This window comes from Mesoplodon bidens (genome assembly GCF_964165515.1).
Source record: "Mesoplodon bidens genome assembly, chromosome: 15".
NCBI lineage: Eukaryota > Metazoa > Chordata > Mammalia > Artiodactyla > Ziphiidae > Mesoplodon > Mesoplodon bidens.
In genome coordinates, this window is record NC_138171.1 from 87,621,196 (window position 1) to 87,638,136 (window position 16,941).

A 16,941-nucleotide genomic window follows, 5' to 3' on the forward strand; every position below is an offset into this window, starting at 1 on the left:
CACAGGAGGAAGGGCATTCTCGCAGAGGGAACAGCCTGTGCAGAGCCTGGAGGTCTGAGCCAGAAGGGGCTCTGGGAAGGCCCGGGTCATGGCCACGGGAGCCCCGCCCGGGTGGCCGAGCGGGAAGGACCCTCGTGATGGGAGTGCAGTGTGGCCGAGGCGCTGGAGACGGACTCAGGGTCCCTGTGGGGGGCCTCCCCATCCAGGTCGGCGAGGTCGGGCCCCGAGGAACAGGCGGCCCCCGCAGTTGGACGGTGCCGCTGGGGAGGACGTGTCGGGACCGGTACCGGCAGGGCGGCGTCTGTCCTGCACGGCTCCAGCCCCCGACAGCCTGGCGGGGTCACCCGGAAGCAGGCTCAGCTGGGAGGCGTCCGTCCAGTGCGGGGTGGGGGTGCGCAGCGGGGTAAGGTCATGGGCAGGGCGGAGCAGGGGGATGAGCAGTGAGGCCCCAGGACGTGAGTGTCTCGAGTCCCAGCAAAGGAATTCGGTGGAAGATGGACTGGGGCTGCTGGTCATCGTCCTCCGACCACAGGGCAGGAGATTATCCCGGGGGAACCACAGGGCTCCCCGGGAGGAGGGAGGCCGGTGGGGCCGGGGAGCTGGCTCGGGCCTCTGGCCTCTGGAACCCGGCGGGGGGGTGGGGGGGGAACTTGTGTTTTTAGTCTTCAAGAGTGAGTATTCGAGAGACAGAGGCCACAGCCGATATCTATGACCTGTGACCTAGCCTTGGAGTCACCCTTGGAGGAGGGGAGCCAAGGTAAGGGAGAATGGATGGGGGAGGGGCAAGGTTCTAGAAGAGTCTGGGACAGGGGAGGTGGACGGCTCTCAAAGGGTCCAGTCCGAGCTTTCCGGGGCCCGTCCCCTGGGCGGCCCGCGCTGCTCTGTCTGCAGCGTCCCGGGGCCGAGCCCGGCAGTCTCCACAGGCGGCGCCGGCAGGGCCTGCGGGCGTCTCTCCGGCACCGCCAGCCCCATCGCCTTTCCTCAGCTCACCCAGCGCCTTCCCCCCGCCCCGCACCCTGAACTAACAGCAACGACGATAATAAAATCCCCCCTCACGCTCCACTGCTTTCGCAGACAAACTCCTAGAAAGAGCTGCTGCGCCCACCCGCCCCCTCGCCCCCCTCGCCCCCCTCGCCCCCCTCGCCCCCCTCGCCCCCCTCGCCCCCGCCCAGCCCTCGGAAAGGGTCCTGCCAGCCTCCAGCAACCTGTGGCACAGGCTGCGCCTGCGTGAGGTCCCGGGGCCGCAGCAAACTGGGCATTCGGCAGCAGGAAAGTGTCCTCAGCTGCGCGGTGGGTGTGGGCAGGGCTGGTTCCTAGGTATGAGTTGGGATATTTGTCTATTCCAGTAGGTGACAGACACACACCAGCAAAGAGTCCAGAAGTCCACCCAGTCCCTCAGCAAGGTGAGCGCCCTCCCCACTGTACCACTTCCTTGTGCATCCTTCAGAGATGCACCCTGTCGTGTACACGCTTTTTTTTTTTTACAAGTTTATTGACGTACAGTAAACGGCGCATGTAAAAGCGTACAATTGGATGAGCTGAGATGCGTAGACACCCAGGGAACCTTCACCACATTCAGGACAGTGAACATCTCCATCAGCCAGAATCTCCGCATTTTATTTTTATGGTAACGATGTAGCCAGGACCAAGCAGGGGCCTCCTTCCCACCACGTAACTGCTGCCTTGTTGCTGGGTTGGGCCTGCCTGTCCATCAGTCCGTCTCAGGCCCTTATGAACCTCCTGCTAAAAATACCTGTGTGGGGCTTCCGTGGTGGCGCAGTGATTAAGAATCCGCCTGCTAACGCAGGGGACACAGGTTCGAGCCCTGGGCCGGGAAGATCCCACGTGCCGCGGAGCAACTAAGCCCGTGCGCCACAGCTACTGAGCCTGGGCTCTAGAGCCCGTGAGCCACAACTACTGAAGCCCACGTGCTGCAACTACTGAAGCCCGCGCGCCTAGAGCCCGTGCTCTTCAACAGGAGAAGCCACCGCAATGTGAAGCCCGCACACCACAACGAAGAGCAGCCCCCACTTGCCGCAACTAGAAAAAAGCCCGCACACAGCAACGAAGACCCAATGCAGCCAAAAATAAATAAATTTATTTTAAAAAAAGCCTGTGTGCCCGTCCCTGTGCACAGCTGCCCAGTTGCTGTAAGATAACTTCCTGGCAGCGCTACCTGAGCCAAGGGGTTGCTTCCCACCAGGGGAAGTGGCTGCACCCCCGACGCTCCGCACCCCAGGCGAGGCCCCCCCTGCCCCGCGTCTGCAGGGCCTCAGGAGGAGTCACCTCCTCCGGGCGTCCCTGGTCTCTGCCGAGCCTTCATTTCCTGCCCCCCGACGTCTGACACCAAATGCTGGGGCGTCTCCTGAGCTCTGCTCCAGGCCAGCCGGTCCCTTTTCTTGGCAAAAAGAGTGATTTTTCAAGCTCGTGACCCCTGAACTTTGAGGTGGCGCCCACACCCTGGGGTCCAGAAGGGCCCCCCAGCCCCCGGTGTGGGGCCTGCCTCTGCATCGCGTGCACCTGAACCCAAGGGTTCTGTGCCTGGTGGGACTCTTCATAGGGGAGAAACCCCAAACTGGCTGGAGCAGGGCACTGGGTCGAAGGGCGTCCCCCCAACGTTCACATCCACCCAGAACCTCAGAATAGGACCTTGTTTGGAGGGCGGGTCTTCAGAGAGGCCATCCTGCCTCTCGCGCAGTGACAGAGGCAGAGGTGCAGGCCACGGCCACAAGCCAAGGAACGTGGGAGCCCCAGAAGCTGAAAGGGGCAGGAAGGACCCCCTCCCCCTCTGCCGGAGCTGCTGTTGGGAGATGGCCCTGCGACACCAGCCTCCAGAGCTTACAGGGTGTGAGTTGATGGTGTTTTCAGCCCCCTAGGCTGTGGTCCTGTTAGGGCAGCCCCAGGAGACCGTGGAAGCAGAGTTCAGAGAATTACCCCACTCGCAGAGACAAGGCAAATGGGTGACATGTGTCCCTTCGCGGGGTCACTGTCTAACCAGCCTGCCGGGTGCCGTTCAGCCCGGGAGGGTTGCTTTCTCTGACTTGCCGTTTATTATCGACCAGGCCCAGGTGCCGCGAAGCTGGAGGTTACCTTGCGGAAAATAGGAAAAGTGCAGGTGATTTTCCCCCATAAACATGCAGATGACTTCTGTCTGGCGGAGAAGATAAGCAAGGTTGTGGCTTTATTGTCCTGTTAAGACATTAACCTGACATCAATGTTAGACATTAACTCCTGAGCCCAGCTCAGCAGTCTCGTTCGTTCCCGAGCTCCTTCTCTGACTGCACGTGGATCCGTCAGGGTTTGACATTCTTCTCTGAACCAGTCTTGCCATCTAGACTCGTTCCCTTGTTAACGGGTGAGATAAAATTCTGACATGTGCTCAGTATATATTTGGCTGAAAGCCTTTTGAAAATTACACTTTGACAGCAGAATTTGTCAAAGTGGAAAGATCAGCTATCTCTTAGTTTCAGGCAAGGGTTGATCCAGGGACCAGATGATGTTATTAGGATCTGGATGAATTCTCCTTGCTCCTGGGTCTGCTGGCTGCACTCTGGGGCGAGTGACGGTGGCCAGACGACAGCCGACCGCCCAGGCTCGCGTCCTCCTAGCCGCAGTCCAGTGCGCAGTTCCACTGGCTCTGTCCTGGTGCTCAGGCAGAAGCCTGGGAATTGTTCTGGTCAGACCTGATGGGCCAGGCCCCGCTGGCCAGGGGTCGCCAGGCTCCGACTGGGGCTCAGGTCACACCTGGCCTTGACACCTGAGGTGCAGGGTGTTCCCTAGAGGGGTCTGGAGTTGCACACACCTGGCTCCACACTCAGCCCTTCCATCCACTTGTTAGCTGAGGCAGACGGCATGTTGCAATGACAGTGCCCAGCCCGTAAGCTCTTCGTATAATTTACCCTCCGCCCGTGGAGAGCAGGGGCCCTGCCCTTGAATTTTTTTTTTTTTTTAAAGAAGATGTTGGGGGTAGGAGTTTTTATTAATTTAATTTATTTATTTTTGCTGTGTTGCGTCTTCGTTTCTGTGCGAGGGCTTTCTCTAGTTGTGGCGAGCGGGGGCCCCTCTTCATCGCGGTGCGCAGGCGCCTCTCACTATGGCGGCCTCTTGTTGCAGAGCACAGGCTCCAGACGCGCAGGCTCAGTAGTTGTAGCTCACGGGCCTAGTTGCTCCGTGGTATGTGGGATCTTCCCAGACCAAGGCTCGAACCCGTGTCCCCTGCATTAGCAGGCAGATTCTCAACCACTGCGCCACCAGGGAAGCCCCCTGCCCTTGAATTTGAGTGGGAGCTTGTGACCACGGCGGAGGCAATGCTATGTGACTTTTTTTTTTAATAAATTAATTTTATTTATTTATTTATTTTTGGCTGCGATCTAGTCAGGTGGAAAAGTGCTACTTGCTGGGTAATAAAAGCTTCCATTGTTCACCAGCCCTGGAAACACATTAATGAATAACCCAGTGTGCAGCCCCTGGCCCCAGCGGTGTGAACGGTTGTTAATATGGCAGGAACAGGTACAATCTTCCTTTTGTAGTTTTAAGTGGGCCCAGAGCCCCAGGTCGACCAAGGCCCAGACAACGGGATGGGCTCTCCCTGCAGACCCCTGCTGTCGGCCTACAAACGTGTGGTGGAGCTCTGTGCTAGCTCTGAACAAACAGAGAATCCAGCCTCAGGCACAGAGATCCGGTGGTGTGTACCACGGGCTGTGGGGGGGGGGGGCTTCAAGTGGGTGGAGGCAAGCGGATGCCTTCTGGAGGAGGGGGCACCCAAGTCAGCCCTGGAAGGGGGCAGGCCTGTGGGGGAGGGTCTGCTGAGACTGGCTGGCAAGCTCCTGACATTACAAGGGGCAGGGCCTGGGGGGAGGAAAGCTTGTCCAGAGGGGCCAGTGGTGACTCTGTGATGCTAAGGCCCCTCTGTGCTTACGTCCGGGGCCTGGCACACGAGGCTCTGCCCAGGGTGCAGGGCTGGGAGGGGCTCTGCTGGGGAGACCTGGGGTCTCCACTGAGCCCTTTCCCTGTTGTTACTGTTGCCATAACAACAATAATAAATGACCACCAGGGGCTTTCCTGTTTATGATGCATTTTTACTCTTATCTGTTGAATTGTGTCCCCAGATTCATATGTTGAAGTCCTAGCTCCCCCTACCTTAGAATGTGACCTTTTTGGGAACAGGGTCCTTGCCGATGTAATTAGTTAAGGTGAGGTCATCGGGGTGGGCCCTAATCCAATACAAGTGCGTCCTCATAAAAGGAGGAGATTTGGACAGTGACACACAGGGAGAGGCCACATGATGAGGCAGAGATAGGGTGATGCGTCCACAAGCCAGCAACCCACCAGCAGGGATGGGAGAGGCCAGGAGTGGATGCTCCAATCTCAGACGACTGGCCCCCAGAACTGAGAGAATTTCTGTTGTTCTAAGCCACCCAGAGTGTGCACTTTGTTATGGCAGCCGCAGGAAGCTAACGCTCCTTCCTTCTCACCAGGCAAGCGCCAGGATTAGGCCCTGGTGCCCAGTGGGGAGAAGGCCCTGCAGACTCTCGGGGATACAGAGACCCACAGGCACAGCCTGCAGGACCGTGCAAGTCTGCTGTGTGTCCTTGGGCAAGTTGCTGAACCTCTCCGAACTTCCATTTCCTCATCGTGAGGAGATGACGGCTGGGTCATAGGGTCTCGCAGAGCAATTGGCGGAGGGTCCGGGCCTTTTAGAGCCCGGGGGTGGGGCCCTGGTGGTGAGGGCGGGCCCTATAGAGCGAGGGGCGGGCCAAGCGACCAGGGGCCGCTCGCCGCTCGACGTGATCGGCGCTCCCGCGGGGGCCTGCTCGGCGCTCGGCTCTCCGTCCTGCGTACAGCGCGCGTCGCTCTTGAAGACTCCGGGCGACGCCATCATGTCGACGGCTATGAACTTCGGGTCCAAGAGCTTCCAGCCGCGGCCCCCGGACAAGGGCAGCTTCCCGCTGGATCACTTCGGTGAGCGGGGGCGGTCGGGGCTCCCCGGCCGGACCGGCGCAGCCCTGGGCCGGCTCGTTGGAGCCGCGCGGCCGGGGCGGCACTGGCGTCTGCTCGCGGTGCGGGCGGGGCCGCTGAGGCTGGGTTCGGCCCGGCCGGGTCCGGTCCCGGCTCAGGGCCTCCCGCCGCGGCCCGAGGGTGGGTGCCGGACGGGGCTGGGGCCTCGGAACCGGGGAGGGGACGCGGAGTCCCGGCCTCCAGTCTGGGGCCGACGTTGCGTCGACAAGGTCCTTCGCGGGTGTGAGGCCCGCGGGGTTAAACGGGTGTCTCGTGCGAGAGCGAAGGACGCTCCTGATCGTCGCAAACTACGTGGAAACCAAGGCTTCGGAGATAGGTTTATGGATGGATTTTTTGTGTGCCAGCATTTCACTGAGAAATATTAGACACACGCGGCAACGTCGGGAGAATCCTGCGTGAGCTCCGCGGCGCCGCCGCCTGGATGCCCTCCTTCTCCTGTACTTGCTTTCCCACTTGGGACATTTGCTTTTTCCAGTCTGTTTCCAGCGTGTTTCGGGAGGAAACCAGTTTTCAAAGGGGGAGGAGGGGGGCTGCCAGTAAGGCTGCCGGGCGGGCCTGTCATGTTTTCACTTTAAAAAGGAAATACTTTTCTGTTTCGTTACAGGTGAATGTAAAAGCTTTAAAGAGAAATTCATGAAGTGTCTCCGGGACAATAATTTTGAAAATGCTTTGTGCAGAAATGAGTCAAAAGAATATTTGGAGTGCAGGATGGAGAGGCAAGTACACGCCATTAGTTGTTTATGACTTCTCCCCGCTCCCGCGTCTCTGGCTAAAATGTTTATTCCAAGAGGTCGTTAAGTGTGGGCCTCACTCAGGCCTCAGTTCAGCCTGTGTTTCGGAACTGTAGGGCTGCTTGCCCGTGACGTTGAGGCTTTTCCGAGATTCAGTTGTACTCCAAGTTGTGTAGCCATCATGGGAACCTTTTCTCCAGTGACAGCGTTGGACATGATCGCCTTTTCCTCCGAGTATTTTCTTTCCCAGTTTGGGTGCTACTGACGTGTCATTCAGCGTTCAGAATCGCACATCATACACATGCTGACTGAGTCGAAAGACTTGAGGTTTTGGGGTACGCAGCTTATTCCTTGAAATAACATTTTTCTTGGAACATAAAAGTATGTGCTCTATTGTTTTGTTCCACGTCGGCTCACAGCTGTTTGCAGCGTGACAGGTGAGACAATGGGCCCTGTAAGGAACGATGAACGAGGAGTGATTCTATCTTTTTTTGTTTGTTTGTTTTGCGGTACGCGGGCCTCTCACTGCTGCGGCCTCTCCCGTTGCGGAGCACAGGCTCCAGACGCGCAGGCTCAGCGGCCATGGCTCACGGGCCCAGCCGCTCCGCGGCATGTGGGATCTTCCCGGACCGGGGCACGAACCCGTGTCCCCTGCATCGGCAGGCGGACTCTCAACCACTGCGCCACCAGGGAATCCTGATTCTTCCTGTCTTAATCAGAATTTACTGGACCTCACCTTTAAAGAAAACAAGAATGCTCTTAAGTGATCTGTTGAGATTTTCCTTAAAATAAGTACTATTGTAAACCTTCACGGGGAAAGTGTGTAACGTAAAATTACATCCTTGGGTGGGAACTTTTATTTCTGCCTTTTGAGCCCTTCATTAGTTCACTAAGGAGTTGAGTCATCAGAGGACTTGTCTGAGGACAAGTTGACATAAATCTGAGTCCCATTTTCATTTTCCCGTAACAAACTCAGACATTCCCCCCCAGGCAAGATCTCCTGTGCTTCTCAGGCCCCGGTGTGTTGAGGGCTGTTGGGGACACTGGGGCCTTTGCGGGGGACGGACCCTCAGGTGGCTTCCTGAGTCGCGCAGGCTTGCGGGGCTGGCATCTGACGACGGGCCGGCCCGAAGCCAGCTCTGCCGTCCCCGAGTAGCGCATCGGTCGGATCTGCACGTTCCAGTCACTGTCTTTCAAATTGATGCATCTTCAAAACACCTGAACTCCGTGAGTTTCTTCTTGGTATGGCCACGCCTCTGAGATTGAGTTTGGAGCTGGTCTCCACCCTGTGTGAGGGTGTGAGCAGGTCGCCCGCCTCCCCGAAGCAGCTCGGGTCACCGTCCCTGGGTCAGTCATCCCGGGGCCAGCACGCGGCCCAGCAGCTCCTGCGTGAGGTTGCTCGGAGGGTTTGGCTTTTTGGGTCCCACAGCAGCTCCTGCTGCCTGACCAGGGCTTCCAGGCAGGGCCAGCAGAAGGGCCCTCTTTTCCCCATTTGCCCCTGGGAGGGAGCTGCCCGCATCTCCATGTGGTGGTCCCTCACCCAGCGCAGCTTTTGGGCACCAGCCTCCCTGGGCCGCTGAGGACGTGGGGAGACAGGGACGCGGCCGGCTGCTCTGCGGGTCCCACCATTCAAGTGGCTTCACTGGTTGGTCAGGCGACGTTTGGATGAATGTACGAGGATGTATGTGTTTCTGACTTGGTCAGTTATTTTGACTGGAGACTTTCAGTTTGTTTTCAATGAAAATCCTCAAACATACAAAAGCAGAGGATCGTCTGGATCTCCATAACCATCACCCAGATTCAGGGTCAAGATTTTTCCCATTTTGCCCTTGCCCATCACCCTTTTTAAAAGCCTCTTTTCTCCTCCTCTTTTTTCCTTTCTGCTGACATTCCAGACCTTATTTTGCCCCTACCTACTTCACGTGTGTCGTTTTAAAAACCAGACCTCAGTAGAGTATGCAAGTCGCCTCACGAGGATTCGGGCCCCGTCACCCTGAAGTGGACGTGTCTGCGACTTAGGTGGGGGCACGTTTTCTCACAGCAGCAACTGTTAAAATTGGGGTTGCACTGTTGGCAGAGACCCAGCAAACACACGTGTGATCCACGACCTCAGGTCCGGTTCCTGCCTGAGGCTGGGCCTCCTGACCGGGTGCCCCAGGGTAGAGCAGACGGTCCTGGGAAGGCCCTCTGCCCATCCCAGGGTGCGGCCAGTGCACACTGGTTACTGTCTTCAGGTGCGGGCGGGTCCCCTCTGGAGGCGCTGTCTCCTGGCCTTTTCCAGCTCCCAGCGACGCCATGTCCTCGGCCCGAGGCCCCTTTCTCCACCCGCACGTTCCACGGTGCTGCACCTGTCCCATCCTCTCTCCTCTTCACATTTTTTCTCTCTGACCAGAGCCAGCGAAGGGTCTCTACTTTTAAGGATTCATGGGATCAGGTTGGTCGCCTGGACAGTCCCTGGGGTCTTGTCTCCACATTGGCTGGTTGGCAACGTTATTTTCATCTTCATCCTTAACAGCCCCCCGCCCCCCCCGTGTGAGGTCCCACCACAAGCTCGAGGGATTAGGGTGTCCTTTGGGAGTCGTGGTCCTGCGACCACAGTGAAGTCTGAGCATCAGTTGTAAGAACTGTCGGCCAGTTGAACTCTTTTGGCAAAGATGTGGGAAGGTTTATCGTTATTTGCCTATTTGGGGTTTAAGGAGTGTCTTGTGCCTCCCATCGCTGTATAGTTGGTTTAATCTGCTGCCGGGTTAGATCGTGCCACCTGGGGTTTGCGATTCTGGGGACATTGTCTTAAGGACTGTTGCTGGGCCGCTGGGTTTCGTGCGCATGGCAGTCGGGGCAGGTAAAGGGGGCGGGGGTGGAGGGACTGCACCCTGGAGCCGCCAGGCTCTCCTTCGCCCCTGCACCTCGACCCGCTCTGCCTCTGGTCTCCTGCTGGCTGTCTAGGCGGCTGGCCCCGCGAGCTCCGGGTCCCTGTGACGAGGGAGGTGTGGCCGGGAGCACGGCGGGGCTCCTCTGTCCTGGCCTCGGCTGCTTCCTGCTCCTCGGGGTTGCAGGTCTAAGGGTACGAATCGGGGTCTGTTCCCAGGACGGAGTGGTTGGGGGTGAGATGGTGGCGGGTGCCCACGGCCTACCTCGGCCCCGCGTGGGTGGTGCTTGTCCTTCTCCCGGCCACCCTGACAGCTCTCACTTTTCCTTTCAGGCAGCTGATGGCACGAGAACCTCTGGAAAAACTGGGATTTGGAGATTTGGTAGATGGAAAGTCAGAGACAAGAACGGAACCGTGATGGGAAGAATCCCGCAGGGCTGTGTGGGGTTGTCCGACGACCTGCCGCCCCAGCAGCTTGCTTGTAGGTACCGTGGCTCAGGAAGGGGCTTTGGTGACGTCCCCGAGGTGCCGCTCGAAATCAAGACAGACACCCCTCCCTGATGGATGCGCCTTGTGGCTGGGAAATGGCTCGTCTTCTGAAGCTCCCAAAAGGATTCTGGAAAACCATTGTCCCTTTTAGATCCCATTTTCCCCCAGGAGTGTTAGGTTTTGTCTTTAAGTTCAGGTGTGTGATGGGGCTCCCGGGGAGGTGAGGTGCCGGATGATGTCTGCCTAGTGAGTGGACACCGCGGGTTCCTGTGAGATGCTGGATTCGCATCACGGGTTCTGTGTGTCTTTTCGGTGCAAAAGTGATAAATGTTCACGAGTTGTGGTCTGTTATGTAGACAGAGATTGTCAGGAAAACGTTTCCTAGCAAATGCTTTTCTCTTTGTACTCATAAATATACGTGCCTTTTCTTTTTTTTTTTAAACAAAAATAGAGGATAAGCTTGGAAGTGGGAAGCAGTCTGGCTTTTGATTTTTCTGACTTCTTGATTTTTTTTTTGGTGATGCACAAACACCACGTATCTTTCTAGTCCAGGGCCATTTTCTGATTTGGATCAGATGATATTTGTTAAACTAGATGGTTTAATTTTAGGAACTCATTTGCTGTAACTGAGAAACAGAACGTCCCCCCCTGTCGATCGATGTGCACGGTGGCCTCCAGTGCTTTTACTCCGAGGAAGCCCCTGAGACAGCAGCCAGCCCTGCTTCCTGGCTAAACTGCGTTCCCGCTGAGAGCTGCCCAGGGCGCTGTCAGGACAGACCTCCTGGGGGTGCAGACCCCACGGTGGCGTTTCTGGGGTGCCTCGTCACGTGGTCTCAGAACCACAGCGGAGCCCCCGGACCTGCCCTGTGGACTGCCTGCTCTGGCCCCCGAGTCAGCTGACTTTTGTCCCAGTGTGGCCAGTGCTGGGAGGATCCAGGTGTGTCCCTGCTGGTGGGGACAGCCGGCCCTGATCCCCCCCTTCTTCTGCCTGGCGACCCAGGCCGGGCTCCGGGAAACCCTCGTGGTCTGCTCCTTGGCCGTGTCCAGTTCTCTGTGTTGATGTCCCTCTGCCTCGGTCCTACGGTGGTGGCCACACTCGGTCAGGCCCTCCCTGATGGTCCCTCTGAGGCTGCTCCCACCTCCACGGGGCTCCCCAGCACCAGCACCAAGCGCTTCGTCTGCGGTTTGTCACTGTTCAGCATCGGCTCTCTGTCTGTGCTTCTAATTGTGCTGCAGGTTGTTTCCATATTTTTAGCTAGTTTATGAAAAGCCATGGTTTCTGTCAGCAAAGTGAGCCACAAAAATATTCTGTGTTTTCCAACAGTGCAGCGTCACACACGCACAAGGTTATTTATCGCAGCGTTGTCTGCGATTGGAAAGTATTTAGAGACGGGGCCCTGGGCGGCCGCAGGAAGGACTTGGGGAGAGAGAACGGAGGGCCCCGCGCTGCCCCAGGGGCGGCGCACCGAGAGCGGGCTCCGAGGGGGAACCAGGGCCCAGAGAACGTCGTGGTGAGAGAGGGAGAAGGAACCAGCACGACACCCGCGTGCCTGAGCAACAAGAAACTCCGGAAGGCAAACTGGAAACCAGGGAGGATGGTTGCTGACAGGTGTGGGGATGGGGGGCAGCTCTCTGAGTGCTTCTGACTCGGAGCCATGTTCTTGTTTTACGTGCTCGAAAGATAAACCGGGACGCGGGGGGGCCACCGTGGGACAGCGGCAGTGACCCTGAGCCCAGCCGTGTCGCAAACGCTGACTCTGCCCACGGCAGAGGGGCCGGCGGGACGGGACTTGCCCAGGTAGCTTTGGAAAATAGTGTTTTGACTAAAGCTAGAGACAAAAAGACAAGATTTGTACCCTGGTTAGTATGTTTGTTCTTCGTGTGGACAATGGTTCTGAGGCTGTGAATTTTAAGGTGGAAAAAGCTGGAGCTGTGTCGTGGGTGACGCGAGCCGGGGGTGTGGGATCCTGGTTCTCGGACATCTGCCAGGGCAGCGGGTAGAGAAGCAGACGTATAGGTGTGTATGCGCGCGCGCGCGTGTGTTCGTACGGACGTCCCCTCGCTCTGGGCACCAAGGGACCAGGGGCAGTGACCCCTGGCAGCACGGATCTGAGCCTCTCTCCAGCAGGAGGACCCAGGGGCAGGAAAGTCCAGGTGAGGCTGGACCCTCTTGTGTCAGAAAGTAAGGAATTGCTGGAACCATGCTGGGCTTGTCGAGAGGACATGCAACGGAGCTCCCAGTGGCCCGATGGGGGACCAGTGGAGCCGCAGAAGGAAGGACTGTAATGGGCTTCGGCTGCAGAATCAGTTCCTACCCAGGAGCCCCTGTTGATGGAAATAATGAATGGGGTAGACGTATCAGTGCAGGAAGGGACACCCCTCCTCCGGGTCCCAACCCACATGGGAGGAAGGGGCGTCGGTGGTCCTGAGATGGGTGGGCGGTGTGATGTGGAACAGTTTTGCCTGGTCTGGAGGGCGCCCCGCGAGGCACTTGGCAAACAGCTGAGGCTTCTCAGCGTGGTTGCCTGACTGCCCGGTCCCCACAGCGCCTGCCCCGACCGATGCCCTGAGAAGGCGGCATTGCTTCTGCCGTTGTCTTGCCAGGAGTGCCCCACCTCAGTCTGGTGAGCACAGGCAGACACACCTGACATGAGGGACGGGCTGCAGAGTGAAGAACAGCGCTCCCCAGGAGGGCCGCGTCCTGGAGAACAGATGGAGGGGCTGCCCCGGGCCAAGGGTCCAGGGAGGCTAGGGCCACCAGGGAGCCCGAGGGCTCGCAGGTCAGTCACAGCACTTCTTGTCCTGTGCTCGCAGAGGGTGTCGTTGGGAGAAGCAGGCAGACAGAACTGTGGCTTGTTTCTGCAACTTTCTGGAAGTCTGGAACTATTTCAGAATCGTTTAAAAAAATGTTTTGTGCTAAGCTCTTTGTAGTTGAACTTTCTATATACGTGATTGGGTAAATACTCATTTTGAAACCTTCATGAATCTCAAATAGAATGCAGACGCAGTGGTTTCTGCGTCAGGAGGGGACAGTCGGGCTCTTGACAAAGGGCAGCAGCTTCCCGCACTGCCTGCTGGCTCCTGGGTCTCAGGTGCTAAAAACGCCAGGCTCGGGTCCAGACGTCCTGTCTGGTCCTGCCAAAGCTCCTGTGAGATATTTTTAGTTGCCCATCATTTGTCATGTAAAGAATGCCTTTTATTTCTCGTATATACTCGTGATGATGAGCCAGTGACATTATTAGAAGACAATTTCCAGAATGTTTTCCAAGTGTCCTCCTTAGGCAGGAGGTAAGCCGGAGCAATCAGGTCAGACCTGCCTTCCCGGCAGGTGAGGCTGACGGAGCCCCTTGCCCTGGTTCTCACTCCAGCCCCTGGGGCAGAAGCTTGGGGCACAGGGCCAGGCCACCCTCCGTCTATAGCCTCACGCAGGCCTCCACTCTGCTGGCTGGGCCCCAGGTCCTTTTAGCAACTGTGAAAACCTCAAGCAGCACACAGGGTGGCTGGAATATGTTTATTGTTCAGGAAGGCAGTGTTTTTATTTTTAAAAAAAGGCAAGTCAGGTTTCTTCCCCACTAACAGGTCAGCACAGACTTGGTGGCTTAAACAACACACTCATGCCCCAGCCTGGAGGCCACAAGTCCAAAGGCTCCCATGAGCCGCCTCCTGCCAGGGGTTCTGGGGAGGGTCCGTCTCCTCCTCTTCCAGCTCCTAGAGGCGCCGCGCTCCCGCTCCGTGGCCCGAGGCCCGTCCTCCATCTGACCCAGTGGCTTCTCTCCTCCCCGACTCCGCCTACTCCCCACACCTCTCTCTGGCCCTGACCCTCCCACCTCCCTCCTGTTAGGGCCCTCGTGATGACATTGGGCCCCCCCCCCCGGCCCGGCATAATCCTGCCTCCCTTCTCAAGACCCTTAACCACACCTGCACAGTCCCCTTTTCCATGTGGGGCCGCAGAGTCTCGGGTTCTGGGACCAGGACGTGTGCACTTCAGGCCGGTCCTCAGCCGGCAGCACCACCTGCCGGTGGTTTGGGAGGACACTGGAGCACAGCACGGGGTCCCTGAGAGGCTGGGTGGCGGGTGGCTTGCTCAGGCTCCAGGACAGCTGAGCGCTTGTCCTAATGATCCACAGCAACCCAGTTGTGGGTCGAATTTTCTCAGGGCTGAGTTTAAATCCCTATTTTTTTTGGAATCTTTGGCACTGGCTTTGCTGCTGCTTGTTGCTGGCAGACGACGGAGAATGGGTATGTACTTAATAACCAGGATCAGAGTCACTGCCGGCGTGGCGTGTGGGACGGGGCCCCCCTTCTTGTCAGGTGTCTGTCTGGACGTCCCCGATTCTCTGCAGGTGTGAGCAGGTTTGGAACCCTGAACAGCAGGTGTTCAGGATGCCTGCCAGTCCGGGTGGTTTCCTGGTACTCTTCTTTTTTACTTTAGAAACTTTATTCTCCGTCAACCTATTTCCATTTTAAGAGTTTGTGGAAGAACAGCTTAAGACCACTCCGTGGCGGTTCCTACCTGCTCAGTGGCCTGAGCAGCGGGGAACCGCTGAACAGGCACAGGGGGCACCTGCATGCCTTCGGACCAGTCCGCCACCTCTGGCTGAGCAGCAGGGAACTTTCTTTATGGCTGTATTTTATAACATGCACGTATCATTTTTATAGAAACAATAAAATCATTAGTTTCAAAACGCTCATTGTGTTTAGTTGTATTTTATATCTTCTACAAGTTGCGTGCCTGTGGTTGTAACTTGATGCGTCCCATGAGCAGAGACTGTGCTGGTTTGTGTGTCGGGTGCTGTGTGGCCTTGCTGGTTGAGGGCAGGCTTTCCGCCACCAGGGTGTGGACCCTGTCGGCTCTTAAGGGAGGGGCCGCGTTGGTTCCTCGTGGGAAGTGGGAGCTCCGGCAGTGACCCTGGTCGGGGGGACAGGCTGGCCCCCAGGAGCATGTCTTCCCGTCTGCGGTGCCGCTTCCCCAGCCTTTACTGGGGAAGAAAGGGCTCCTGTCTCTGGTGTCTGTCATTCTACCTGCCTGGTGCTTGAGGTCAGTCTTTCAGTGAAATTAGGTATTTATGGACTAGAAAATAGGGGCTTTATTGTTGCAGGAGGCATAGGGAACGCTCTGTTAACCTGTGGAGCAAGTGACCTTGTCTTAACACTGTGAATAAAGTCTCTCCTGGAGGGATGGAATCACGTCTCAGCTGTGCTTGTGGAGTGGGGGTCCCACACCCCGGGAACAGGGCCGAGGGGGCTCCTGCAGAGCCCTGGGGGGGAGCGGGCGTCGGGGAGTCTGGGAACCTTCTGGGAGCCTCCATCTGCAGGATTCTGCCGGCTGCCCTTGCGTGGGATTTACAGAGCTACGTGCGACGGCAGGTGAGGAGCCAGCTTCCGGGGGCCCAGCGGTGCCCCTGGTGGCTGCTTTCTGACTGTGAAGGGAAGCAGATCTCTCGGGCCCTGGGGACAGAACGAGGCCCCACGATGGACGCTGGGGGCTGCAGACTGAGTCGGGGGGACAGGGCTTTCTGAGGATGCTGAGCCGCGTTACCACGTCAGGGCAGCGGTGGGGGCAGTTAGGGTTGGTTAGGCCAGGGGTGGGCCAGCCTTGCCACCGAAGGAGAGAAGCCTGGGGGCCTTCCCCTTCCGGTGACTGCGGTCCTGGTGCCTCCGGGACAGAATGTGGTGGTGTGGCGGCCCCTGCTGGACGGTGGCGGCACTGCAGCGCCTGAGTCACCTGTGGGAGGGCTGTCCCCGGGGGCCCCCGAGGGGACAGTGTTATGTGCAGTGGCCTCCACACTCCAGGACCTAAAGATTGGACCAGGGCTGTGCACCCCTGAGGCCCCAGGTCCTGCTGACACGGCGGCCCAGCTGGGGGGCCCTGAGCGCAGTGGGGGCCCCAGTTGAGGCTCATCAACTCTTCCTGCCCCCCAGTGCCTGGGCCAGCGCCCTGCTCAGCACGGGCTCAGTGATGGCGGCAGGGGCCTCGCCGTCCACACCCGCGGGCTGTGTGCCAGAGGGTGGCAGAGCCCCGTCCAGAGGAGACCACCCTGGGGCACAGGGAACCTGGAGGAGGGCTCGCGCCAGGCCTCCCTTCCCGGCCTTGCTCTGAGCAGAGAGTCCTGGGCGTGATGACCGTGGGGCGGGCTTTCCAGAGACCCCCATGCCCTCGCTGGGTGGCAGCGCCCCAGACTTGGCTTCTGACCCCAGCATTTGATGGTTACCACCCTCACGGCCCTGGGATGGACTACGGTCAGCCGGGGGTTCTCACTAGGTGGTAGCTGAGGCTCCCCGAGGCCGTTCCCGCGTGGCCAGAACCTGAGCTGAGGGGACTCAGGCAGAGTGGCCTCCACGGGGCCTCGGCAGGGTGGCGGCTCAGGAGAGCAAGACAGAGACCGCGGCAGAGAGATAGAGGGAGAGACACAGAGAGGAGAGACACACAGAGAGGGAGAGACAGAGTGCGCCAGGTGGAAGCTGCATCCTTTTACGGCAGCCTTGGAAGCAACGTCCTCCCCGGTTGGAGTGCTCCTGGCTCCCGCCCCAGGTAGGGGCGAGCAGGTAGATCCCACCTCTCCGTGGGAGCGGGGAGGAACGTCAGTGATGTTGTGGAAGATCCTGGGGGAGGGGAGATGGATGGATGGTGGATGGACAGGGTGGGGCACAGACAGAGGGCCCCTCTCTGGGAAATCCAAGACCCCTCACGCCCCACCCCATCCTCCTGTCCGAGGCCTCTCCTGACAGGTTGGGTCAGAGCCTGGGCCCGGCTCTGTTTGCAGTCTGCAGAGCCTGGTGAGCTGTGAGATGCTTCCACAGCCTCCCTCTGGGAATGGGGGGGGGGGGTCCCTC

At 58.4% G+C, this 16,941-nt stretch overlaps 1 protein-coding gene and 1 long non-coding RNA gene across 3 annotated transcripts in view; both read left to right on the forward strand.

Moving 5' to 3' along the window:
- Positions 1 to 677: 677 nt before the first annotated feature.
- LOC308629162 lies at positions 678 to 1,726 on the forward strand. The gene is made up of 3 exons (XR_014017634.1): positions 678 to 757; positions 1,347 to 1,403; positions 1,489 to 1,726. It is a non-coding gene; the product is annotated as an uncharacterized lncRNA (long non-coding RNA).
- Positions 1,727 to 5,839: 4,113 nt separating this feature from the next.
- Positions 5,840 to 16,941, forward strand: part of COX19 (cytochrome c oxidase assembly factor COX19) — a 48,014-nt gene continuing 36,912 nt past the window's right edge. Inside the window, exons 1-3 of one of the 2 annotated variants that reach the window (XR_014017614.1) lie at positions 5,840 to 5,961; positions 6,623 to 6,738; positions 9,956 to 10,099. Coding sequence is in view for 1 of the 2 variants with exons in the window: in XM_081256409.1 (XP_081112535.1) it covers positions 5,880 to 5,961; positions 6,623 to 6,738; positions 9,956 to 10,036 (279 nt within the window). In the remaining variant the exon portion in view is untranslated. Of the gene's footprint in view, positions 5,962 to 6,622; positions 6,739 to 9,955; positions 10,581 to 16,941 lie in introns of those variants that run through there. The other variant, XM_081256409.1, reaches the window with a different exon arrangement.